Raw genomic sequence first — 27,907 nt, 5'->3', positions numbered from 1 at the left:
TGAAGGCCAGGAATCAATGTTTGGTGTCAATGAATATGTGAATAATAATATCTATATTATACTATGAAAGAGCCATGTAGTTACCACCGATGTTAAATATAAAGTTTAGTAGCCAGAAATACAAGACAGAAATTCACAGCTTCAAGGAAAGTCAGCTTTATGTTTTCATTTTTTCCTAGTACTCTTTGTATTAGGGGAATTTAATCAAATATAAAACATTTTAATCTATAAAACACATTTTACCTCTTTCAAATCTTCAAAACAATCATGTACAGATTATTTACATGATGAATAAACTGAACTTGAATATGAAGCGAGAGAGCTTGAACTTGAACATGAATTATGTAACTTGAACATGAAGTGAGACAGCTGGGTTTTGAACTCTGATATTTTGACTCTAGTCAGTGCCTTTACATTATACTCTGCTTAGAACAAAACTGGAAGTCATTGAGAGAACTAAAACAACTTTGATAGTCACTTCAAATTGTGGCTTTTAGGACATTTGATTCAGTCAATAAACACACACTTTGGCTAAATAGCCAAGTATTCCAAGCTTGATTTATTATGGCCTTACTATGGATTCTTATGCTCTGAAAACTGCTAAAGAGAAAATCCTATTCTCAACTTTTTGTCAAGAAAACAAATGTTGCAAAATTTAAAATTTTACTTCCAATCTATGTTATAATTAATCTATCTTGGTAGATATACAGAAGAAGATGAAGAAAGGGAAAAATACGATAGGAGATTAACACATAGAAAAGGGCAATTCCATGACTGAGTTACAATGTCACATCTGAGAAAAGTAGGTTTAAAAAAGTATTTCAAAGATCTACAAAAGAAGGAGCCCCTTTACTACTGATAGCTAGCACAGTTACACATTTTCATAAACTTAGTAATACTAGGTAAGTAACCAAGATGATTCAAAATGAATGCCTGGCAAAAATTAATAAAATGTTTTCTTTAAGAAAGAGCGTCTATAAGCTCAAAAAAAAAAAAGTTGTCCTTTTAAACAGAAATTACATACTAGTTTTCAACAAGGGTGTTTGTTGTTTCATAGTCTTTAGACAGGAAAATTTAGAAGTACAATCAAATTCTAAAATTTGAGAATTATATAAAGTACAAGTGAACACTGCAATAAATGCCATCCATCCAGCAGTTTGGAGGAATATACTCCAAGATCTGTGAACTATCAACCCAAATTACAAATAACTGCAGTACAGACAGACTGCTACTGAAACTCTCAATGACGAGATTTCACTGATACGCAGTTCCCAGTCTCCTGAAAGTAGTAGCTGTAACAACAGTATTAACTGCAGTAACAGCTGGAGCAGCAGCAGGAACAGCAGTAACTAGAAGTGGTAATAGCAGCAGCAGCAGTAGAGCAACAATGGCACCAAACAACATGCATTTATTGAATGATTACTTTTAGTCATGATAGTGCCAAATAATTTTATTTAAATAATTTAATAATTTAATGTCTACAGATTATCTCTATTTCTTATAGCCACCCTGTAAAGACCTTTACATAAATTTTACAAATAAGGAAGATAAAGTGAAGTAATTTTCACAAGGCTACAGAGCTAGTAAGATACCCAACTAGGATTTAAACCCAGAACTGCCTTATTTCAAAGCTGTACTACTTTCTCAACACTATAGAGAAGTAAGGATAAAGATATTTTTCAGTGTGGAGGATTAAAAACAGTATGTTCCTATACTTCAATAAATGATATAGAAAAAGAGAAGCATAATAGCTTCTCCATGTTTGTAGAGGAAGGTAAGCTCTTCCAGGTGGGTAAGTACCAAAGTGATTAGAGTGAGGCTCTATAAGTTTCTCAAAACCAGAGGGGTAGGCTGAAAATATGAAATGAACTATACAGTGTGGCAGTATAATTTAGCAGAAACTAAGACAGGTGAACCTAGGAGCATTCATAACCATTCCTTAAAAAATACAAGTTTATTGAGCTTTAGACACTAAAAATCTAATGTTATAACTAATACATAATTCAGATGACTGGCTCTTAAGAAATATTTACTGGGTTAGGTACACTTAACATAAATGATTTGTGAAAATGGTATGAGAAGTTAGAATGAAAAGCAGGCTGAAGATTAGGATAATTCTATCTGAATAAAATGCAGGCAGATGTGAAATCATGAAAAGTAGTATGAATAAGAAGATAAATTTACACTTACATAGTGCTGCTTCCTATGTGCCAATCACTTTCTAAATACCATATACATATATTAACTCACTTAATTCCCTCTACAGTTTATGAACAGGTAGTTGTTTATATGTATTTTACAAATGGGGAATGAGGCACAGGAATCTGTAACCTACCCAAAGTCACACATGTTCTGATAAACAGCAGGGTAGGAACTCCAAACTAGGCAACCAACTGCAGAGCCTGTGCTCACTATACCACACTGTACCTTTAAGGGTCTGAGAGGGTTTAAAATGAGGCTGGGTTTCAAATCATCTAATTTTACTGTCAAAGAAGACCTCCTGAGTCTGTTTAAATAGGAAGTAAAACTTTACTACATAGGAAACTCCTTAACAGATAATAAAAGGCTGAAAATAAGTCTCAAGAAAAGTAGGTGAGTGGGTAGACTGATAAGCTAAGCATAAAGAGTTACAGAAAGAAGCCAGAAATAAATGAAAGATTCTTAAGCTTCTTAGTGTTAAATCATGTAAAGTAACCACACTCTCCAACAAAAAAAAAAATCCCTTACTGTTGTAATCAGAGGCAGAATAAACTATTAACTGGTCTATCTCTGTTATGCAGTTAACAGACTTTACAAACATAATAAGGAGGTTACCATTTTTCTGATATAATTTCTAAAAATATGAAAATGTACATTGCTAGCATCTATTTACAAACTCTATCTTACAAATTATTCATAACCTAAGTGAAATGTCTAGAAACCCATCTTGGGCAACACCCTACACAGCTGCTTTTTATTTCCCAGTTCATAAAATCTGAAGGACTCCAGATCAGTATTCCACATACTATTCCAAGGAGATTAAGAAGTTCATAATTATTCAAAGAAAAAAATTCCAAGGTCAAATAAATATTCTCTTAGGGGGCTTCCCTGGTAGCTCAGACAGTAAAGAATCTGCCCACAGCGCAGGAGACCTGGGTTCAATCCCTGGGTTGAGAAGATCCCCTGGAGGAGGAATTGGCAACCCTCTCCAGTACTACTGGAGAATTCCATGGATAGAGGAGCCTGGAAGGCTACAGTTCATCAGACACGAATGAGCAACTAACACTTTCACTTCATTTTTTCACTTTAGACATTCATAAGCCCACATACAGCATGAAAAATTCCATGTCAAAGAATCAGTTTAACTTTAACTTGCATTGCTTAAATTTATTTGACCATGGAAACTTTTCCCCCAACTTAATAAATTATGGACATTAGTTCTACAGTACAGAACTTGGGAAAAACTGACCTAATTACCTTCTTTAATAGAAGTGTAAGAGAACTACTTTTGTAAGAGTACATGAAGGAGTTAAATGTGCTAAGGAATAACATGAACATTTAATTTTCTCCAGGTCAAAGAGTCCCTATTTCTGCTAATGGGGATAAGGATACATAGTAGCATTCTAAATTCATCTCATCATAAGAACAAATAACAGAATTTAAGAATAACCAATATTGAACAACAGAATCTCAGAACTCTGGAACAATCAGCACTCACATTTTACAAACAGGGTAACTGAGGGTCTCAGAATAGCAATGGACATAACCTGAGCCAATCTCATGTTTTATTCAATGGTAACCAAAAGCACACATGCATGCAATGGTAATTTCTGATCAGGTGAATAAAACAGTCAGAATAACCTGATAGTAAGGCGGGATTAGGCTCAAAATAAAACTTGTTAGCACAAAATTAAAATTTGACCAACTGCCTATAATGAACACGTTTTTGTACTAACTGCCTAAGGTGTTTTATTTAAACCATTTTTAAAAATAAAGTTATAGGTGATAGAACTTTAAGAATTTAAACTTGAAGAAAATGAATCTGATATTATAAGATACAGTCCTGTGGAAGAACACAAAGCGGTACTCCTACATCATTATACCAAGAATACAACTTCTCATATTTTTTTAAACTATAGCCAAGGTAGAGCAAATATACATAAATGAAAAAGGAACTTAAGTTAAAAATGTAAAGTTGTTTCTGGGCAAAATTTAAAAATTTTTTAAAAAACTGGGTAGAATAGAGAATGAAATGACAAAACCTCCTAGAGACAAATAAGGAAACAAAGACGAGCATTAACGCCAAATCCACCTACTAAGAGGCCATTTTCAGAGCTTTTGAAAAGTTATTCATTTACAGTAAAAATTAGTTTGGAAATTTTAAATTAATGGGTTCAAATTTTCTATCATTAATAGCAAGAAGCACATTACATAATAAGTAGTCATCTAAATTGGCTTCAAATCTGTTTCAAAATAAAACAGAAGAAGTTCTGATTTTACAGTAAAAAACACGATTGAGTCACACTTTCAGAGCCTGCCTAATCCTTATGACAAATAAGATCATAAAAGGTACTTTGTGTGTCAATAAAATTCAGTACTAGTATAAAGAAATGACCTTTCAGTTGTGCCGGGGGAAAAAAATGCAAGATTCACTAAGTAGATAACAGCTCTCAGTGTGCAGGCCAAGCAATAGGACTTCCATGAAACAATAAAAGCAATGCTCCTATTTATATGATTAAATATATACCTTTTATCTAAAATCCTTTATTAGTAAATAATTCCTGAGGCACTTTAACAATATAATTTTTATTAAAAGAAAATAATACCATCAAAACTGTTTATTAGAGCTATAGTCCATGTAAGTAAAATAAACAAAAGTCAAATTTTTGAAATATATTTATGTGGAAATACATTTTATATATGATAGAAACAAATGCATTATTGGCCTCCATAGTTTTTAATGTTAACACTACCAGATGAACTATTAAAATGGCTAAGTAGATATTATGTATTAGATGTACAAATACATAACTTTAAAACTTGTTTAAAGTCTGCAAGAAGAGGTGTTGTCAATTCTTTATACCTTAGAATTCACAAGTATTAAGACAATATTAATAATAATAATCCTGAAATAAGAAAGAACATATTATAATGTCTAATGGTCTGAACAACATCCAAATTAAATTAAAAAGCTATAAATAAGCAGCTATAGGAAATCTGTAGAGAATTCTAGGGGATATTTTGAAGTTCTTAACAAAACAAAGCAAACACTGAACAACATTTTTAAAGAAAAGAATATAAAAATAGACATCAATAAATTTGGAGAACATAAAACCAATCTATTAAAATTAATTTTTTAAAATAAAAATATTTGATAATTGATATTGCTGAAAAACTATAAACTTACTCCTGGGTAATATATTTTAAATAACAGTAAAAGCAAGTAAAATTTTGGAACATAATTGTAGAGACCTGTTGTTCCAAGGACATGAAAATAAGTATTTCCTAATAACCAGAGCTTTTGTACTTCTTGGATGTAGTCATGCTAGAGAAAGATTAAAGGGCAGCAGCCAAAATGACTAAACTTCAACCGGGACGTTGAAGTACAGATTTTATTTTTTTGGCCAGAAGTGACCCACAAGCTTAAGATCAAGAGCCAAAGCCCCCAGTGGGAAGCTATGCTCTACTGGTGGGCCTTGAGACCATCACTGGCTATATCAGCATCAGCCTTATGGAAGGCCAGCCATGAAGGAAGGGAGTCTTCCCAAGATCGGATTTCCTGAGACCACAACCTAGAGCAGGCCCCACAGTCAAATTAGTCACATTCCTTGGAAAGAGAGAACAGGCATCAGTTGTGTTCATCGAAGGGGGACACTGTCCAGGTGTACCCTGGACATTTTTTGAAATCTCTGGGCTGCTTCTCCATCTGAAAAATAAGAAAAATAGCACAATGACAGACAACGAATGAGGAAAAGACAATCGTCCGGCCTAAAAACTTAAGATTTATAAGAAATTATGAAAGCAGACAAAACAGACAAAAAGACAGACAGCCATATCTTTTGGAACATATTATTCTGAAGGCAAGTACAGCATAGGAAAACACAAATTATTTTAAGCAAAGTAAGAAATGACCAAAGCAACAAAAGTTATTTTTGGAGAGAGCCAACTGGGGAAAAAAAGAAAAAATGAATGTTAAGATATGTCAACCTGACACAAAGATAAGGTGGAATAAGAACCTAGTCCCATTTGAAGCTGAAAAGAGCTGAATAATGAGAGCTAATGTCATGAACTTGGCTGCTTAACTGCCTTTGTGTAAGAAAACATCTCAGAACTTTGAACTTAGGAAATTCCAACTTGTCTTGCACCAGGTCACGAGCTCCAAAGAGCAGGAACCTATTTCAACAAGCAGCTTTAAAAAAAAAAAACAAAATACTTTAATATTTTTCATTTCTATTAATGATACGTTTAAAAATGCAGTAGTGCTAAAATCCATCAAAGTAAAATGCACTGAATAAAAATTAAACTTACTCAGAAAGATGTTCAGAAGTTGGGATACAAACAGAAACTGAAATTAGAAGAAAAGTTTTATATTTAAAACAGCATATGAAATATGATGAGTGAGAAAAACGATTTAGTAAAGAGAACATACTGTGGCTGACCAAAAATACTAGAATAAATAGCAAAAATCTGAAGTAACACATTATATATACATACCTTTCTCTATTACAACTTGACAAGTATGAGTTTCATGTTGACTTAAGTGTGTAGCCATATTATCTAAGCCAGAAACATCAGTTAGGAAATCACAATTAAGGCACACTAGAGTAATGCCCCTATAAAAAACAAAGCAAATAGTATAAAAGAAAACATTTTTATCTTTTATGAAAACCTACATACCAGTTCTATGAATAATTTTTCATGATTTGCTCTTTGTGTCATAACTATCACTTCAATTTTTGTTACATAAACCTGACAGAACTGAAATGATTCTTTAGAAAATGGTATGAAAGTGTTTGTCACTCTTCATATTCAAATTATACTACCATTTACTAACAGAAAGTATTTTTGTTTTATAAGCTTTTCTCCCTCATACCAGTTACTAATAGCTAAAAGGTTGAGACCTACAGTTTAGTCTTGGTTGCACTAACAACATGTGTCACTCTGACAAGCCACAATCTATCTGTGCCTATGTGTGTGTTAGTTGCTCAGTCATGTCCAACCCTTTGCAACCCCATGGACTATATAGCCCGTCAGGCTTCTCTGTCCATGGAATTCTCCAGGCAAGAATGAATACTTGAGTGGGTTGCCACTTCCTTCTCCAGGGGTTCTTCCTGACCTGGGGACTGAATCCCAGTTTCCTGCATTAGCAAGCATATTTTTTACTGTCTAAAACACCAGGGAAGCCTATGCCCATCTTCAAAACAAAAGTATAGTATATATAAATGTACAACACATATACAAGTCAATACATATTTACTAAGGCTGCATTTTGGAGAAGGCAATGGCAACCTACTCCACTACTCTTGCCTGGAAAATCCCATGGATGGAGGAGCCTGGAAGGCTGCAGTCCATGGGGTCACTAAGAGTTGGACATAATTGAGAGACTTCACTTTCACTTTTCACTTTCATGCATTGGAGAAGGAAATGGCAGCCCACTCCAGTGTTCTTGCCTGGAGAATCCTAGGGACAGGGGGAGCCTGGTGGGCTGCCATCTATGGGGTCGCACAGAGTTGGACACGACTGATGTGACTTAGCAGCAGCAGTAGCAGCATACTACTAGTATATTGTATTGTGAATATAATGATGACTGAAAAATACAGTCTGTCTCTAGTGGAACATTTATCTAGTATTTATCTAGGAGAGGGAAAAATTAGAAATGAGAAGGTTCTAAAAATATATCAAGTTATAGATGCTACCATTGCATGCTGTTGCTGTTTGGTTGCTAAGTCATGTCTGACTCTTTGTGACCCCATGGACTACAGTCCACCAAACTTCTTTGTTCACGGAATTTCCCCATCAAGAATACTGGAGTGGGTTGTCATTTTCTTCTCCAGGGTATCTTTCTGACCCAGAGATTGAATCCATGCCTCCTGCTTGGTAGGCTGGTTCTTTATCACTGAACCACTCATCATTGCATACTATGTGTTAAAGATTCTGCCATACATTATTTAGTTTATTCTCACCACAAGCAACCAAGGTTGGTATGATTTTCACGTAACACTTAATTAACTGAAGGGCTAAGTCACTACTTCAGTCCAAAGTCTGAGTTCTTTAGCATCCCAGTAATGTCAACTGGCCTACTTGCTTGAACCTAAACTACTGGTTCCTTTAACAAAACTTAACTGGGCAACGTAGTTCTTAAATGAAATATGTAGTGATTATAAATTTTCAAAAAGGTTAGGAAACAATTCCCATAGTCATCAATACTTTTTATTGAATTCAGCAATATTTTTTACAGTTATTGAATCAAACTGTGTAGCATTTGCTATTTGAAGTATTTAAACATAATTTCATATTATAGTATGTAAAATTAAGACTAATTTAAAATGTGCTTAAACATTTTAATTTTAGTTTAAAATATTATTAAGCCTGCAAAAATATGTGAATGTTTCAGAGAACTTAGAAAACCACTATGTTTATTATGTTGGTTAGAGTTAAGCACTTGGGAGCTTATGGATCAAGCATCTGAAGAACTATTTAAAAGAAAATCTAATAAGATTTAACATATAAATGACATTAAATTGTTTAAAGGTAACTGAAGTACAAATGAAACTAATAAAATTTAGTCTGTTCAGCTTAAATGAACTTTATCAAACTCTTCTATCAGTATAAATAATACTCATCCTTGAAAACCAAGTAAATTAACACCTATGTAAATCATTCCAAGTAAAGTAATCTCACTCCTCTTTGAAAAAAGTAACCCTCAGTGCACTTATTAAATTCCCTCTTGATTTATTCTGGTTATTTACATTCACCTCTTATCTCCCACCCAATAAAATGCACCTTCTCTGAAGGTTGGTTCTAAGACTTCCTCATTATTACTACCTTTACAGAGTCTGCTATATTACAGACGTAATATGTAGTAAATATCTAAAAAATGAATATTCCATTCCAATAAAAGAAAAATTACAAAAATTATTGTTCTATGTAGTTATAAGTTTATATGTTCCATTCACAGAAATTGACAAATTTTCAACCTGAGAACTATTCAAGTTGAGAGAAAAACATCCCAGAGCTTTAAAATCATGTAAGTCATTTTTCAAAAACCAAACACACAATGGAGCTTCACAATAGTGAGGCAAAAATCAAACAAAACGTCTTCTGAATGTAATAAAACTCTTCATTCTTATAAGAATTTCAATATAGGCAACACCTAATATGACTTAACCTATTGCCTTGAAGTTAGTAAATGTTTTAAAATTGGTACTAATATATTTTTTAAAACAATCAAATTTTCCTCTCCCTGTGAACCACTGTTCCAAAATAATCAATGGGACCTACTGCCAATTATAAGTCATTCTAAATATATACATTAATTTATTCAACAAATATCTACCAAATGCCTAATTACTATCAATGCCTTACATAAATAAAAATCAAACCACACACATTCTAGCGAGAGGACACAAAATAAGTATACAGTGTATGAGATGATGAAAGATAATCCAGAAAAAAATGATCCATAAAGGGGAGATAAAAGACACTAGGGTAAATAAAGCATAGGAGAGAGGATACAACAGAAGACCCAAAAGTGATAAACGAGCTAACCATACAGAAGTCTGGGAAAGAGCAAACTAGTCTCAGAGAATAGTAAGTACAAAGGCTCTGAGACATAATATCATCCTCTCTTCCAGATTTTCCACTAACCCAACATATCAAAACAAGTACTGGTTAACCGTATCTGTACATATTAGCTTGGTACAGCAAAGAGACTGATATTTCAAGTAGCATTGGCAGTAAAGACAAAATAATAAAGAGCAGTGGGTTATAAACAATGCAGAAGAATATGAAAAACACGGTGCTCAGTGGATTCTGAATTAAGCTTGTGGTAAAACCAATGTGTTTAGAAATATTCACCAACAGTTCTTTCTGCACAGTAAGCAAGTAGCACACTTTCCTTAATCTGAAAAAGTAAAATTTAAAATGACTATGTACTAATTTCAAGAATTTCAGTGGCTTAAGAAATTTACTTCAAAACTAAAAAAGTGTCACTTTACTGCATATTTTAGGCCTCTTTTCACTATTCAAATAATATTGGAAAGCCCTACTTTTTGTTCTCATTTTATGATGCAAATACATGAAAGCTTCATTTTGACACCACTGGTCACCGCTGAAACAAATTTAGTGACAGAATATAGACTAATCAGGTACTTTGTAAAACAGTCTAGTAGTTTCTTAAAAGTTTGACACAGAGTTACCATATAACCCAGCAATTTTAATCTTACATACTAAAGAAAAATGAAAAGACATGTCCAGACAAAAATAAATACACAAATGTTCATAACATCAGTATTTATAATGGCTTCAAAGTTAAAATAACCTAAATGGATAAACAAACTATAATATACATACAATAGAATATTATTCAGCAATAAGAAAAAGAAGTACTGACATACACAACAATATGGGTAACTGTTGAAAACATGCTAAACGGAAGACACAAAGGATCATATATTTTATCATTCCATTTACATGAAATGTCCAGAATAGGCAAATCTATAGAGACAGAAAATAGATTAGCAGTTGCTTAAGGATAAAAGGAGTTGGAAGGAAATAAACATAACCACTAATGGGTACAGAGTGTCTTCCTCAAATGACAAAAATGTACTAAAATTAACTGTGGTGACTGCACAACCCTGTGAATATACCAAAAACTATTAATTGTTACAACTTAAATACGCGGATTGCATGATATATGAACTGTATCTTGATAAAAATGTTATATATAGCAGATTTAAGTCATATAATTTTTCAATAGAAAAATATTTAAAAGATAAACTAGTTACCTGAGATCTTCTGAATACTTCTTAAAGATACAAAACCTTTTACTTGGACGATTACTATGAAAGCTGAGAGACAAAATAGATTTTATTAATTTTACTATATGGTAAGTCATTAATTTATAGCTATACATCAAGTCTATACTTAAATTTCTAGTTTTGAATAAAATATCATGATATAAATAATCCTGTTTAATTCAGTATTTTAACATAAATTTATCTATTTTCCAGTGAAATGTATTTTACTAAGCATATTCTCATTTGATCAGTACCACACTTTCACATACTCGAGTATAAGAAAAAAGTCACATGAAATTCTTTTTTTGAACTGTTAAAAGAGTTGAAAACAATTTAAAATTCTTGCTAATAACATTTTTGCCCATAACATGAACAATTGCCAATAATAATCATTTAGAAAAATCTTCGTCTAACTTAACATGTTTGTGTTAAGGGGGAGGGGAGAGGAAGGGGAAGAAGAGGAGAAGAATCCATGTTTGAGGAAGGGGAGAAGAATCCAAATGATCTTAGAAGTAATAGTACTTAAAAGGCCACTGTTTACCATTTGTAAAATCAAGCATTTAGAGAGCTCTTTGCAATTACCAGTAGACTTTAAAACAAAAACAAATTAAAACAGAACTTTTGAGCTAAAACGATGCCCCCTCTAAGCACAAAATAGAAAACCCCTAACCAAGCTTTGCAGCCAATAGTAACAGCTTTCTTTTATATATACTCTTTTAAATCTGATAAGGAAAGTCTTTCTATACTAGAAAACCAGGATTAGCTTAGCACAGTACCACTTAGCACATATAAAAATGTAGTCATAGACTAATAACATCAATATCATCTAGGAGCTTATTTAGAAATGCAAAGTCTATGCCCCACACACACCTACTGAATTAATCTCTGGCAGCGAGGTCCAGGAAGCTGTTTTATCAAGCTTTTTCAGTAATTCTTATGCAAACTGAAATCTGAAGAGCAGGAGCTTGCAATAATGATAGATCTAAAGTAGCCAACATGCCAGGTCAATTCTCAGTCTCAGATAGAAATAATCATCACAAGCAGAGCATGTATGTATTGGAAAAGAAATACTCTGACAGTTTTAATCCCTAGAAAACATCCTCAGAAGATTTCTAAGTCATTTCCTCAATCGGGGGATAATTACTACCATAGAATTTATAAATTCAATGTAATATGACAAAAATAATAGAATAATTTTTTAGGAAGAGATCATCAGGGAGGTTGGGAAACACTGAAATTATACGCACAAAAGTGTTCATACAACGGCTATTTTCTCAGAGGCGTGTCCAAGACTTTATCTGATTACCAGAGAAGGTGAACCAAGTAAATTAAATTTTAAAATGAGATTTTAAAGTAACTTTTAAAAGCTCTTTCTTCCTTCTCCTCAAACAGATTGCTTTCTTCATCTGGTAAGAGGAGAGGAAAAAATTACATTTTAGGGTATTTTGATGGCTTCCATTTCTAACTTACACCTTATTAAAATGTTGGTACTTTAAAAATTTTCATTGTCTGAATTCAGTTTTAAGTTCCCAATCTATAAAAATGAATTATACTCTCTATATTTATTACACAAATTCCATTCTTCTAGTTTTGTGTATTATAGGAATGGAAAAATGAATCTGTAGCTCATAAATAAAGAGGGGAAAAAAACTACCTTTCTTCTAGACCTGCGTGAAGTTAATAACAATATGTAAATAATCTAAGAAAGGGGAAAAAAGTTAAGATTTTTATTACAATACAGTAAAATATAACATTTAAATCTAGGTTTTGAAAATTTACCACCTGTTTATATTTATATAATTATCAAAACTCATTAAGCTGTTCTCTAAAAATAAGTGAATTTTCTTGTATATAAATTAGACCTCAATAAGACTAGATGGGGAAAAAAACTCCCTTTGTCCATCTTTTCTTAACAATCTTGATTTGGTATAAGTAAAAACTTTACTTCCAAAGAAATACAAAAGGGATCAGTTTCCTAAATATCCAACAATACTGACAGTATGCCTACTATTTAAAACACTGGACTAGAAGTTAATGATACAATAAGAAAGGCAGGTTGTCTGCCTTAGAATTCATGTTCCAGAGTTAGCAGGGGAAGGTAGTCAAAAAGCAGCTGTCTCAGAAGAAGTGCCTAATAAATATCAGCTCAACAAGTGAGTACATATGCATAAATATATAATTACCATAAGATAAACATCAACAGCGATACATATAGTTTTGTAGTTGCATGAGGGAAAGCTGAAGGTAAATGGAGAAGTCAGCTAACAGTCAGGATTATATTTCAGTTAGGAAGGTCTCTATACTGACTTACTCCAGGAAAAGCAAATAAGAGTTGAAAGCACTGGAAAAGTAGTTAGGAATTAGATATTAAAAGGTCTCATATTCTCCAGAAAATCTGAACTTCATCCTATTAATATTAGGTAGGTGAAGGATTTCAGGCCAAAAAATGACCTGACCAGATGTTAGTAACAAAAGAAAGGAAAAAATGGAAAAGGGGCCAAGTGGTGGATTGTGGACAGGAGACCATTTATGAAGTAATCACAATAATCTATCTGTTCTTCTAATGACTATTATTTCATGCCAATAAATAAATCTATAAAAAATATATAATGAACTAAAGCATAGCTTATAAAAATTAATTCAGTAATCTTATTTATTGTATAGGAACAAATTGTTATACCAGCTTTCTTTTTCCTTGGAAAATTTTTAAATCATCCTTCAAATAGTAAGTGAAATGTCATTTATATAATACCTTCTTATTTCTTGTTTAAAGACTTCATCCTTACCTTCTCTGGGCTCACACAGTCATTTATTTATCACATTAAGCTAGGTAAATATATCTCTCCTACTAAATTGTGAAAATTAAAGGCAAGAGCTTTATCTACAATACCTAGTAATGCCAATTTAGAAATAATACCTATAATTACTTGAATATCTCCTAAGTGCAAATGATTTTATTAAACATTTTAAGTACCTTTCCCCAATAATGATAATAACGTTTTCTTCAAGAAAAGAAAAATGGGAATCAGTTAAATAACTTGCCCAAAGTGACACATGTAATAAATGGTGAGTTCTGTTTTCAAATCCAGATTTGTCATATTCTTCACCACCAGTTTACCACACTTCTTAGTAAATACTAAGTAAACTCTGCCAGAAAAAAATATTAAGTACTTGTCTGTGACCTTAATTCTATTACATGTAGAGAAAAAGCCTTCTTTCTTATACATAATGTTGAAGAACAGCAGTATCACACAGCAATTCATTTTTTTCAAATGACTTCTACTGCCACCTAAAAGCTATTAGCAAGTAAGGTGCAATAATTTAAACAATCAAACCTAAATAATGCTACTTCAAAAAAATCATTGAAAATTAAAGTTTAATGATGCTCTTCTTTGTAAGAGTCTTATTTCAAAGATGTTTCAACTGTGTAAGATTTTTTTAATATACTCTTGAGATTTTATTAGAGCCTTTTTTGTAATTACACTGACTCTCACTTGCTGTCTGTAATGTGCTAGGTGACATGGTAAACATAAAGAGCTACTTCTTAAGGAGATAATAGTTGTATTACACAACTAAACATAATAAAGGGAGATAGGCTAATTGGGAATGTTTTGGAATAGAATGCATTTGGAGGTTTTATAAGACAAATAAGAAGCCTATGATAAATGGGAGAGGGAGGAATAGAATGACTCTTGGCCTAAGAAAACATAAAATATTTTCTGACTTGATCCCCTACAAACTAAATGCAGAATTAAAGCTGCACTGGGGCAGCAAAGTATTGGTCAAAGAACAAAAGACTTTCCACACAGAAATATTCTCAACAAAGGATGCCAGGGCCTGGTTTAGAGGAAACGGATTGTAGGTGCAGTCCACTGCAGCAGGTGGGAGGCAGAGAGGTAGAAAGCAGAAGGTGGTATCTCAGGAAGCCGTGATGCACAGTGGCAGATCAAGAGAACTACACAAGTTTAAGAAACTTGGGACAGTGCATTTTTTTCCAGCTGTATTCCACATCCACACAAATGATGCCCTGACAGAGTGTCTGGACAGCAGTCATGTCAATTCTGGAAAGATGAGAATGCTTGGTTTATTTATGTTCTTTCTAGATGCGAATGAGTCAAAGTTAAAAAAAAACAATAAAAATAATTAGAAATATAGAGTTACATCTTAGGAAAACTAAAGACTGCAACTGGAAGATTTAAAGTTGAAAGGTAAAAGTGACAGTGATTACGTTACCAAGAAAGGAAATGTAAAGAGGCAAGAAGAGATGAAGGAAGAAAAGACAATGAAACAGGAGTAGGCAAAAAGGAAGAAGAAAAATAGTGTTAATAATTAAGCAAAAGCTGAAGAGAATAGTTTCAAAAGTGAGTGACAACAATGACTCTAAAGAACTCATAGAGTGATAACAGTGAAAAAAATGAATACAGAGGTAAGTACTTGACAGATAATCTTTAAAGGGGCAGTGTTAGGTGAAGATGATACTCAAAAGGTGAAGAAATGAATCATGAAAATGCTAGTAACAAATACTTTTTACAAATGTTCATGGTAATAAGTCAAGAATTAAGGAAGGTAAGCAGTACAGACGAATATCCCTCATCTTAAAAAAATACTTGAAGTCATTTGCAAGCAAAAGGAACCTGACAGATAAGAGATGAAGTTGTAAATTAACTGCAAGAAGCTGTGGAAGAACTAGAGGAGATAAGGGGCAGGATTAACTGCGAAGTGGAACATGCGTGATTTCTGAGATCAATGCTTGGATGAAGGCAACAGGAAAAATACTTGAAACTGAAAGGATTAATTAAAAGGATGGACTCCAACTGAGTAATTATAGTAGGCCAGGGTGACAACTAAGAGAATTTAAAATAAAGCATTAATAAGATACTACCTTGCTGCAAGGAGATCCAACCAGTCCATTCTAAAGGAGATCAGTCCTGGGTGTTCTTTGGAAGGACTGATGCTAAAGCTGAAACTCCAATACTTTGGCCACCTGATGCGAAGAGTTAACTCATTGGAAAAGACTCTGCTGCTGGGAGGGATTGGGGGCAGGAGGAGAAGGGGACGACAGGGGATGAGACGGCTGGATGGCATCACTGACTCGATGGACATGAGTTTGAGTGAACTCCGGGAGTTGGTGATGGACAGGGAGGCCTGGCGTGCTGCGATTCATGGGGTCGCAAGGAGTCAGACACGACTGAGCAACTGAACTGAACTGAAGATACTACAGATAAGAATAAAAGAGTATACTTCTTATTTTAAAAAATAAAAAGACAGGTCCCAATGCAAGTTAAAGACAGAGTTGATCTGAATCAAGCACTATTTGGTAGTTTAGAATTGAGCATAAAGTTCAGTAGAAGATGATGTTCAAGTCTTTGGCCTTTAAGCCAGGTAAGCAAGACTAAATGTGTAAAAGATTCCAGAACAAAAACAAAGCAACTGTCAAAACAGATGACCCTGAGGGTAAGGATGACTATAAAGTTAGATGAGTGCTACTGGTCCAGAAAAAGGACTTCAAAGCCCAGAAAATCATGGGGAAATGCGAATTCTAAAGAAATGAACCATATATAAGATTAAAATAGTATGGTGGTAAGAAAGGGAGCACAACAACTTTAAAGTTGATATAAAACACTGGCACTGAAGAAAGAAGTCAGGGACCATGGAGTCAGGCTAGTTATCAAGGGAGTTAAACAACTGTGAGAGAGGGGCTAAAGCCACCAAGAAACATGGAAGAGGCCTTTTAAAGGAGCAGTTGATTATGACCTGAAAGTAACACAAAGGTCATATTGTGATCTGTATAAAAATCACTTTTGTTAGTTATACTCTAAATCTAACTTTTGGGGACAAAAAAAAAAAAAAAAAAAAAGGCAAAACTTCACTGTGAATAATCAACCTAACTGGCTTATATTGGAACAATTTTTGACTATTTTTAAAAAAATAAAAATCCACCCTGAAGGATACCTCAACTAATATGATACCAATGAAGATAACACAGACTGTGAAAGTTTTCTCTGCATGGAATAAATACTCAAGTTATCTAAACTGAATGAATTAATGAAAAATAATTCCAACAGTGGCAATAATGAAATAGTCTCTCATCTCACTGAATGAATGCAAGGATGGATGGCCTGATGGATGGATGGACAGACAGACAGAATGGATTATAGACAAAAACAGAGACAGAAAGAGAAACAAGATCCAATAAAATATCTAAGATCACTGAAAATCCTGGAATCACAAAGTGACTGCTTTGAAGAAAACACCACTCGTGAGATTACATGTATGCTTCATGAGGAAGTGAAAAGCGAAACTGTCAGTCACTCAACTGTGTCCAGCTCTTTATTCTTTACCATGTGACATTACTTTTCTGTCTTTGGAAGTAACCGCATTTGAAAGTTCTATAGGATAAAAAATTCCTATAGGAAAACTATATTCCCTAACAAATCTATCTTAATTTCATTAGTCTAACTGTTCTTACAATTCAAGTTTCCAGGAATTTTATGAATTACTATGTTGAAAAATAGTACCAGGAATCATCTTAGAAGTTCTCTAATTGTTTCTCAAAGAGCAAAACTGACTTATACTAGGGCAACTGTTTTCAAGAACAAACTTGCTAAACTGTAATTTTAATTGGCAATTATAGATGTTTAACTCATCTTACCTCATCATATGATTCACATAGGATTTGCTACAGCTAGTGTTGTATCTGCAAAAACTACAGTGGACATATGTAGGAAAGTGGTTTGCAAAATCTTTTATTTCAGAATAACACTCAATGCACTTGTGAACTCCCCGACGATACCTTATAGAGATACAAAGAAAATGATAAAAATATATTTTAAAACAAAAATAATAAAGGAGAGCCTTATTAACAGTCTGTTAATTAAAACTAAGGTCTTTACAACTTCAAACAGGGATTAATAATTTGAAAAATCTGCTATAGAATAATAGCTAGAATAAGTGTATAAACAATTTAATATCAGGTAGTGTTTCTTACTAGAATAAAAGGGATTAAATTAACCATCCAAAGATCACAAGATATAAGCACAACACAAAATCCCAGTGTTTTATGTTGAATGAACATTAAAAATATTATATTTTTATATAGTAAAAAATACTATAATTTTTTATAATGAATATAAAAAAATAGTAATTCAAGTACTGTTCAATAGTTATAAAAACATTTTTTATTATCTGTTGGCATTAAGTGACAGCATATAAATGTACAAGAGAGTTGTGTAATAGGGTAAATTTATATTAAATAAAACTTTTATCATGTTCATGTTCAGTTACTAATTAAGATTAAATTAGTATTGGGTATCAAGAATAAAATTTACCTTAAATTCCTCAATGCTGTATTGACTTTACTTTTTTTATTGCTACTAGCCAATGTGCTTTGTTTCTTTTGCAGATTAGATATTTTTGATTTGTATTTAGGTTTATTTCCATTAGGCTTACTTGCATTAGGTTTACTTGCAATGGATTTAGTTATATTAGGTTTAGTTGTGTTGGATTTTGTGGGACTTTTAGCAGTTATATTTTTAGTCCTTGGAGGTGAGAGCTGAAGGGTAGAAGTGCTTGCACTAATGGAAGGTGTGGTTGAAGATCCTGATTGAAGAGGTCCAACTGAAGCTCGAATAGTAACCTACAAAAATGAAGATAATATCTGCTTTAGAAAATTAATCATTACCTTACTGTTAAAATATCACTGCATAACAAAAAGTTAAACATCAAGTATTTGGAAAGGGCAAGTATAAACTATAACTGGATAAGTCTTTCATTTATTTTAAATGTTCATACCAATTAAATGAAATTAAACTTGATATTTACTCACTTGTAATCTTACATTTTTGTACTGATATCAGTTATATGTTAAGTTATTAATGGATAATTAGCAGTTAAAGCAAATTATATGAATATTAAAAGAGTACATTCCCTAGCTATTTCTATGCTCTGATTTAACTTTAGAAATTCACAAGCACAAAGGTCAAAACTTAAATCTCAAAACCTAGCAATGACTGCATCACCCTTCAACAACTATAAAACATGCAAATCTACACTAAACATGATTTCTTCTTTTCAGGGGCTCATTGGGCAGGATATATGTTTACAAAGATTATGAGAGGGGTTATATAAATTCATTACATGGTATGGAGAGTTTAATAATACTGAGAATTTCCTTAAAGGGAGCTAATACAAGACTTATCATAGGTATTCAGAAATTATATTTGCTGGTAAACAATGGAAAACACAATTGCCTACCAACACTAACCATTTGACTATACATACCGGATGTATTTGAGAAACAGCTTATGAGCAAATATAATGAAAAATATGTGCTTTGCATCATACAAAGGCACTGGAATAGGAATGAAAGACTTGAGGTTAAAGCTAAGACTATTTCTTCCTAGCCATGTGACCTTGATTAAGTTACTTACCCTCTCTAAGCTTCTTTATCTATAAGGGACAATATCTGCCTTGTCTACTTCACTGGATTACTGCATGGATTAAATAATAGAATATATGAAAAAGTATACCAAAAGCCTAATGCTAAGGTGCTATAAAACATTTAGTATCATTATTATTATTATTATTATTATTATTAAGGGAAAATATGATAGAGGACTGCACTGCTTACATTAGTGCTTTGCATGTCTAGTCCCAGCATGGAATGCATGGACTGCAGGGAAGGATGCTGGATAGCTTCTCTTGCTCTAGGTCTTCAGAGCATGGCTTTATATTGTTATAGTTAATTCAAATAACAGACATACCCACATTCAAAGGTAAGTACCCAAAGCCAAATATAAATGTTTTGGGGATTATTTCACTTTGGATTATCCATGCCTCTGTTTCCCTCCACTGGAGCAAATATTCAAGAGCTGACTGTATATAAAGAAGTCAGAGAAAACAGAGGTATATAAGGCAAAAAGGGAAAAGTAAATTACAATCATCAGTATGCAGTCAGACATGTGTTGGTTCACTTAAAACATAATGCTATCCAGCAGCAGAACTTGCATCTCTAAGAGTAGACTCAGTAATACCTTCAATAAACACCTGAGAACCTACAGCATTCAACAGGCACTATACCAGATGCTGAGGATACAAAGATAAAAAAAAAACATGATTCCTAACCTCAAGCATCTTACAGTTCAACAGATAAAAATGATAAATACACTGCCAACAGGAATAGCTCAAAAATAGCCTATGTAACACTGATATAAGCCACTGCCTCCAGAATAGTTAATCTAGTTACACTTTTTACAAAGGAATACCACTCTAGACTTGCACACACTATTGACCAAAAAGCAATGGTTAGGTGTTTTCCCCCTAAACATAGGAACAGTGAAATTTAAAATTAAAGTCTTAATTAAATCACAAATCATTTTTAAAGTATTATATACAACAAATAAAACCAGGCAGGAGTTAATGTCTATTATCATACAAAATGTTAAAATACAACATATTTGAACTCACTTTTGTTCCAGGAGGCAATCCTTCTAGTTGTTTAGGTTTTATAAATGTCCGATGATGCTGAGTCTTGTGATCCATTTTCTCTTTGCATGTTAAAAATTGCAGCCTGCATTTTGTACAACGATGTATTCCCTTTTTCTGTTTAGGAACCAGAAAGAGGGGAGAAAAATAGTTTCTACAACCACAAATACTGCATCCTGAAGCCACTTTAATTTTAATGATACTAAATTATTTTAAAACTAGTATTTTACATCTCCTATCACACATAATAGCAAAATGTTACTATTTTTTTAATTATTAGCATTTAGTTTTCAAAAACACTTGTTTCTATACAGAAATTGAACATGAAAGGTGCCATCGATAGATTCTAATGAAAATTTCTTAATAGTGCTATGAAAGCTCTTCTGGTTATAATTTTAAAGTACTTAGACACACGATACTGTGAAAATGAGCTACATGCATTTTTATCCCATAAAAGAATTAATTATTTTTAATTTTTGCTATTTCCAGTTCATTGGCAAGATGGACAAATTAAGTTCAAATATCTAACTACATATTTCAAAGAAACCTGTTAGAACAATGGTTGTATAAAGCAGTGCTGTCTAATAAAACTTTCTTCAATGATGAAATGTAATTGAGCTGCACTGTTCAAAACAGTAGCAACTAGACATATGTGGTTATTGAGCACTTGAAATGTGCCAAGTGCAACTGAGCAACCAAATTTTAAATAATTTAAGTTTAAATAGCTACATATGGCTAGAGGCTACAGCACTGAATAGTGTGGATATAGAGGCATAAATCAAAACAACTATTCCCAATCTACTTACTGGTTGAGACCCCTTGACTGAATACCTCCTCAAACTTAATCTTATTATTTTTCCACAGATAGGAAACAGGACCCAAGAAAAATCTAAATCCCTTCCCCATAGCTATTCAGTGACAAGGCTGGACACCTGATCCAATGTTCTTTCTACTACACAATATCAATTACAATCTTTACCTTTATGCTCTCATTAATTTAAAAAGTATATATATGTGTGTATATACATATAAACTGAAGCAACATATAAACTCAGAAGAATGGTTTCTCTGAAGTTATGATCTGCCACATACATCACTACTTCCATTTACACAATCAATCATCTACAAAATTCAAACAGATAATACATTGAGAAGACCTAGCACAGTACTGGCACACATCAGATATTTCATAAAATTCTTTACAAAGTTCAAAGCAATATATAAATGTGTTTCCATTACTATTTTAGGTACAAATTAAGACTATTTTAGAAATGTGATACATTAGATTATATTGGAGATACGGGCAATTTTAATTCACTCATATACACTGAAAGAGGAGGAAGAGAAAGAGAAAACTTGGGCAAGAAACAGATACCAAGTTACAATGACAGAAAAAAGTTCTCCAGAATTCAGTACTCAGAAATCTTTTCTCTATCTATAATCACTCCTTAGGTTATCTCTTCATTTCATGGCTTTAAATATCTTGTATCCAACTGCCTACTCGACATCACTGTGTGTGGGTATGTGCTAAGTTGCTTCAGTTACGTCCGACTCTTTGTGACCCCATGGACTGTAGGCTTCTTTGTCCATGGGGATTCTCCAGGCAAGAATACTGGAGTGGGTTGCCATGTCATGTAGAGAGGATCTCAACAAAGCGATCGAACCCAGGTCTCACATCTCTCCTGCACTGGCAGCCAGGTTCTTTACCACTAGTGGCACATGGAAAGTCCACCTGACATCACTACTTGTATGCATTTTAAACCAACATGCACAAAACAGAATTCCAGATTTCTTCACTCCCTTCCTGCCCCCCAAAATACATCTATACTCCTCAATCTTCATCATATGACAATAGATGAAAATTTCATTCTTGCAGCTGCTTAGGACAAAAAACTTGGTCACTCTCTCTCACACCTCATATCCAACCCATTAGTAAAACCTGTCAGCTCTACCTTCAAAAACTGTCATAGTATTTCCACTTATTACCTCCAACCACCACTACCATACTTATCCAAAACACCCATCTTGACTAATAATAACCTCCTTTGTTCTCCCTTTCATGTTCTTTCTTCCCTACGGTCTCTTCTCCTCCCAGCAGTCAATGATCTTAAAACATGGCAGATCGTTCACCTGCTTAAAATGCTGACAGTTTTCCAAAGTCCTGATTCTGATTTATAAGGTTCTATAATGAATTGGCCTGCATTCTATTGCTACAACCTTATTTCCTACTACTTTCCCTCTTATTACTTTACTACTCTGCTCTAGCCACAACTGAGGGTGAGAACTCAATAAGATAATACATGTAAAGTATTATACATGTTAACTGAATACTTTAACTGTTTTTATTAAAGATCTAATGAACATATTAACACATACAAAATCACTTTCATTATTTCTTAGAAGTCATAAAAACTGGACTGTTAGCTCTAAAATCACCCAAGACATAATAATACTTTGTCTTAAACAGAAGTTACAACCAAAGTCATCTAAAACAATAAAATTAGCCACAGAGTCAACAATTCTCATTATTTCATATTGGACTAATTGCTCAGCTATAATTTCCCAATCTTTTGTAAATAATCACACAAATTATAAATATCTTGAAGGATGCCTGATGATCCTTCTTATTAATAGATTTTCACCCTCCTAACTTCTGGCTGTCTAATTCCAAGGCTCTCAAAATAAACAAAAAAGGAGAACTGTACACTCATGGCAAGTGATGACATAAAACGTAGGGTAGAAAAACTGATTACAAATCACATAGTTCACATGGTCAGCCCACATACCTCTTTCATAATTACTCTTCTTCCCTATCCTTAATATTAATCTCACTCTGGAGCTTAATAAAACATAAAGGAAAATGATATTAAAAGCCCCATAATGAAATAAAACTGTTTTATATTTCATTCTCCCTTTCAAAATTAAAGGCCAAAGATGAAATATAGTGTGCCAACAATAGCATTTCTCAAATTCTGTTCTTCAAAAAATGTTAATAAATACTGTGCAAATAAAGGGTTCAATGGCCAAATAAGTCTGGGGAATACAAACTATATCCTTGTTTAGAGATATACAATGTCCATTAGCATATTAAAATTTCTGAGGAGTCCTATTTTAAAAAATAACGATTTAATTTTGTAAATCTGTGCTTCATCAAATTTATTTACCAGTAGCAATTGGATGGGGACATCTATGAACGTCTGATGGAACACTGCTGGGGAAACACAAAATAGAGAGATCTTGCCAGAACTTCTCAAAGATAGGTAGCATCCCAGTCACAGCAAAGTTCAGTTCAGTTCAGTCACTCAGTCGTGTCCAACTCTTTGAGACTCCATGGACTACAGCATGCCAGACCTACCTGTCCATCACCAACTCCAGGAGCATACTCAAACTCATGTCCACTGAGTCAGTGATGCCATCCAACCATCTCATCCTCTGTTGTCCCCTTCTCCTTCTGCCTTCAATCCTTCCCAGAATCAAGCTCTTTTCAAATGGGTTAGCTCTTCACATCTGGTGGCCAAAGTATTGGGAGTTTCAGCTTCAACATCAGTCCTTCCAATGAATATTCGGGACTGATTTCCTTTAGGATGGACTGGTTGGATCTCCTTGCAGTCCAAGGGACTCTCGGGTCTTCTCCAACACCACAGTTCAAAAGCATCAATTCTTTGGTGCTCAGCTCTCTTCATAGTCCAACTCTCATATCCATACATGACTATTGGAAAAACAATAGCCTTGACTAGATGGACGACTTAGCAGCAGCAGCAGCAGCAGATGGACCTTTATTGGCAAAGTAACATTTCTGCTTTTAAACATGCTGTCTAGTTTGGTCATAACTTTTCTTCCAAGGAGCGTTCTTTAATTTCATGGCTGCAGTCACCATCTGCAGTGATTTTGGAGCCCCCCAAAAATAAAGTCTGCCACTATTTCCACTGTTTCCCCATCCGTTTGCCATGAAGTGATGGGAACAGATGCCAGGATCTTCCTTTTCTAAATGTTGAGCTTTAAGCCAACTTTTACACTCTCCTCTTTCACTTTCATCAAGAGGCTCTTTAGTTCTTCTTTGCTTTCTGCCATAAGGATGGTGTCATCTGCATATCTGAGGTTACTGATAATTTTTCCTGGCAATCTTGATTCCAGCTTGTGTTTCATTCAGCCCAGCATTTCTCATGATGTACTCTGCATAGAAGTTAAATAAGCAGGGTGACAATATATACCTTGACGTACTCCTTTTCTTATTTGGAACCAGTCTGTTGTTCCATGTCCAATTCTCACTGTTGCTTCCTGACCTGCATACAGATTTCTCAAGAGACAGGTCAGGTGGTCTGGTAGTCCCATCTAGGTGGTCTGGTAGTCCCATCTCTTTCAGAATTTTCCCCAGTTTGTGGTGATCCACACAAGTCAAAGGCTTTGTCATAGTCAATAAAGCAAAAACAGATGTTTTTCTGGAACTCTCTTGCCTTTTCGATGATCCAACAGATGTTGGCAATTTGATCTCTGGTTCTTCTACCTTTTCAAAAACCAGCTTGAACATCTGGAAGTTCATGGTTCATGTATTGCTGAAGCCTGGTTTGGAGAATTTTCTTTATATAAATTTATTTTAATTGGAGAATTTTGTGCATTACTTTACTAGTGTGTGAGAGGAGTACAATTGTGTGGCAGTTTGAGCATTCTCTGGCATTGCCTTCTTTGGGATTGGAATGAAAACTGACCTTTTCCAGTCCTGTAGCCACTGCTGCCTTTTTCAAATTTGCTGGCATACTGAGTGCAGCACTTTCACAGCATCATCTTTTAGGATTTGAAATAGCTCAACTGGAACTCCATCACCTCTAACTAGCTTTGTTTATAGTGATAAGGCCCACCTGACTTCACATTCCAGGATGTCTAGTTCTAGGTGAGTGATCACACCATCGTGATTATCTGGGTTGTTAAGATCTTTTTTGTACAGTTCTTCTGTGTGTTCTTGCCACCTCTTCTTAATATCTTCTGCTTCTGTTAAGTCCATACCATTTCTGTCCTTTAGTTAGCCCATCATTGCATGAAATGTCTCCTTGGTATCTCTAATTTTCTTGAAGGGATCTCTAGTCTTTCCCATTCTGTTCTTTTCCTCTATTTCTTTGCACTGATCACTGATGAAGGCTTTCTTATCTCTCCTTGCTATTCTTTGGAACTCTACATGCAAAAGGGTGTATCTTTCCTTTTCTCCTTTGCTTTTCACTTCTCTTCTTTACACAGCTATTTGTAAGGCCTCCTCAGACAGACATTTCTTTTTCTTGGGAATGGTCTTGATTCCTGTCTCCTGTACAATGTCATGAACCTCCATCCATAGTTCATCAGGCACTCTATCATATCTAGTCCCTTAAATCTATTTCTTACTTCCACTGTATAGTCGGAAGGGATTTGATTTAGGTCATATCTGAATGGTCCAGTGGTTTTCTGTATTTTCAATTTAAGTCTGAATTTGGCAATGAAAGGAGTTCATGATCTTAGCCATAGTCAGCTCTCGGTCTTGTTTTTGCTGACTGTACAGAGCTTCTCCACCTCTGGCTGCAAAGAATATAATCAGTCTGATCTCAGTGTTGGCCATTTGGTGATGTCCATGTGTAGAGTCTTCTCTTGTGTTGTTGGAAGAGGGTGTTTGCAATGATCAGTGCGTTCTCTTGGCAAAACTGTATTAGCTTTAGCCCTGCTTCATTCTGTTCTCCAAGGCCAAATTTTTCTGTTACTCTAGGTGTTTCTTGACTTCCTACTTTTGCATTCCAGTCCCCTATAATGAAAAGGACATCTTTTTGGGGTGTTAGTTCTAGAAGGTCTTGTAGGTCTTCGTAGAACTGTTCAACTTCAGCTTCTTTAGCATTACTGGTTGGGGCATAGACTTGGATTACCTTGATATTGAATGGTTTGCCTTGGAAACAAACAGAGATCATTTTGTCGTTTTTGAGATTGCATCCAAGTACTGCATTTTGGACTCTTTTGTTGATTATGATGGCTACTCCATTTCTTCTAAGGGATTCTTGCCCACAGTAGTAGATATAATGGTCATTTGAATTAAATTCACCCATTCCAGTCCATTTTAGTTCTCTGATTCCTAAAATGTCAACGTTCACTCTTGTCACCTCCTGTTTGACCACTTCCAATTTGCCTTGATTTATGGACTTAACATTCCAGGTTTCTATGCAATATTGCTCTTTACATCATTGGACCTTGCTTCCATCACCAGTCATCCATAACTGGGTGCTGTTTTTGCTCTGGCTCCGTCTCTTCATTCTTTCTGGAGTTATTTCTCCACTGATCTCCAGTAGCATATTAGGCAGTTCATCTTTCAGTGTCCTATCTTTTTGACTTTTCATACTGTTCATGGGGTTCTAAAGGCAAGAATACTTTGTGGCAAGTGGTTTGCCATTCCCTTCTCCAGTGGACCACACTTTGTCAGAACACACATGATAACATTTTGTCAGTCACAGCACAGGTGATCCCAAATTTATTAGGAAATTCTACTTTTATGATCTTTTCCAATGAAAAACCACAAGACAATTTTATGATTATCTAATGACTAGAATGGAAAGCAAGGTGACCACCAATGCTGAAAAAATTGACATGCCAGTTTAATCAGTAACAAGAAAATGCATTGAGCTAATCAGTGAGGTGGCAAAAGTTGGTAACATGATCAGATTCAATAAATCCACTGACTTCTGGTTTTGGCAAAGGCACTGTTAGTGTTCTTTCAAGTATTTAAGAACAGGTGCAGTGTTGCATTAAACTTTTCAGCCCAAACAAAAGATGACTTAATTGCTTCAGGAAAAGAACCAGAAAGCATAATATCAGAATTCAAGACACAGGTATAAGCACTAATACTGGGTCCCCAAAATTACATAGTAGAGCTAAATGTAGTTCTCTGTCAGAGTTCATATATCAGCAGTAAGTGTCACTACTATTTTCTGGGCAGCTATAAAAGACCATTCCTGGTCAATGATGCCAAAATGTCTTCTTATAATATGGGGGCTAAAAGTGGAAATACAGTTTGAAGAGAAAGAAGAAAACATGATTATGAGCCATCAACCTTTTCTTTATCAGTTCAAACTCATCTTTTCCCCTGCTCCTGATAATTACCTTCCCCAGTCCTACTCTTAGCCTCTGAAATAGCCATTCTTTTGGATATTCCTCCACTCATCTTCTCTTTTTTCCTTCAATTCAAGATTTCCTAGTATTCCTAACTATCTTTTAGAATTATCATGTATGAACCATAGTATCACCAGAAAGGAAGCAAGGAAAAGAAGTGGGAGTTTCACCAGTAACTTAGCATAAATTGTAACTTAATCATGTCATTTAGAACAATGCTGCTTCCCTTGCAGAACAAATCTAAACAATGTTCTAAGTCATAATCTATCTTTTCTCTAAAATAACATATATGAATAAGAACTGGCAGATCTCAC

General features: G+C 34.1%; 1 protein-coding gene across 13 annotated transcripts in view; it reads right to left on the bottom strand.

Annotated features, from left to right (window-relative positions):
* ZNF280D (zinc finger protein 280D) overlaps positions 1-27,907 on the bottom strand; it is a 127,826-nt gene that overhangs the window by 29,847 nt on the left and 70,072 nt on the right. For 10 of the 13 annotated variants that reach the window (XM_069596422.1, XM_069596419.1, XM_069596421.1 and 7 more), the window contains 6 exons: positions 20,463-20,597; positions 18,326-18,633; positions 17,650-17,790; positions 10,986-11,048; positions 6,694-6,812; positions 6,508-6,544 (listed from right to left, as the gene is read on the bottom strand). In XM_069596422.1, coding sequence (XP_069452523.1) covers positions 6,508-6,544; positions 6,694-6,812; positions 10,986-11,048; positions 17,650-17,790; positions 18,326-18,633; positions 20,463-20,597 — 803 coding nt within the window. Of the gene's footprint in view, positions 1-4,769; positions 6,389-6,507; positions 6,545-6,693; positions 6,813-10,985; positions 11,049-17,649; positions 17,791-18,325; positions 18,634-20,462; positions 20,598-27,907 lie in introns of those variants that run through there. The other 3 variants (XM_069596430.1, XM_069596429.1, XM_070292487.1) reach the window with 3 other exon arrangements.

The sequence above is a fragment of the Ovis canadensis genome, chromosome 7 (genome assembly GCF_042477335.2).
Source record: "Ovis canadensis isolate MfBH-ARS-UI-01 breed Bighorn chromosome 7, ARS-UI_OviCan_v2, whole genome shotgun sequence".
In the NCBI taxonomy this organism is placed as follows: Eukaryota; Metazoa; Chordata; class Mammalia; order Artiodactyla; family Bovidae; genus Ovis; species Ovis canadensis.
The sequence above is the reverse complement of the archived record's forward strand: the minus strand, read 5'-3'. Positions and strand labels throughout refer to the sequence as shown.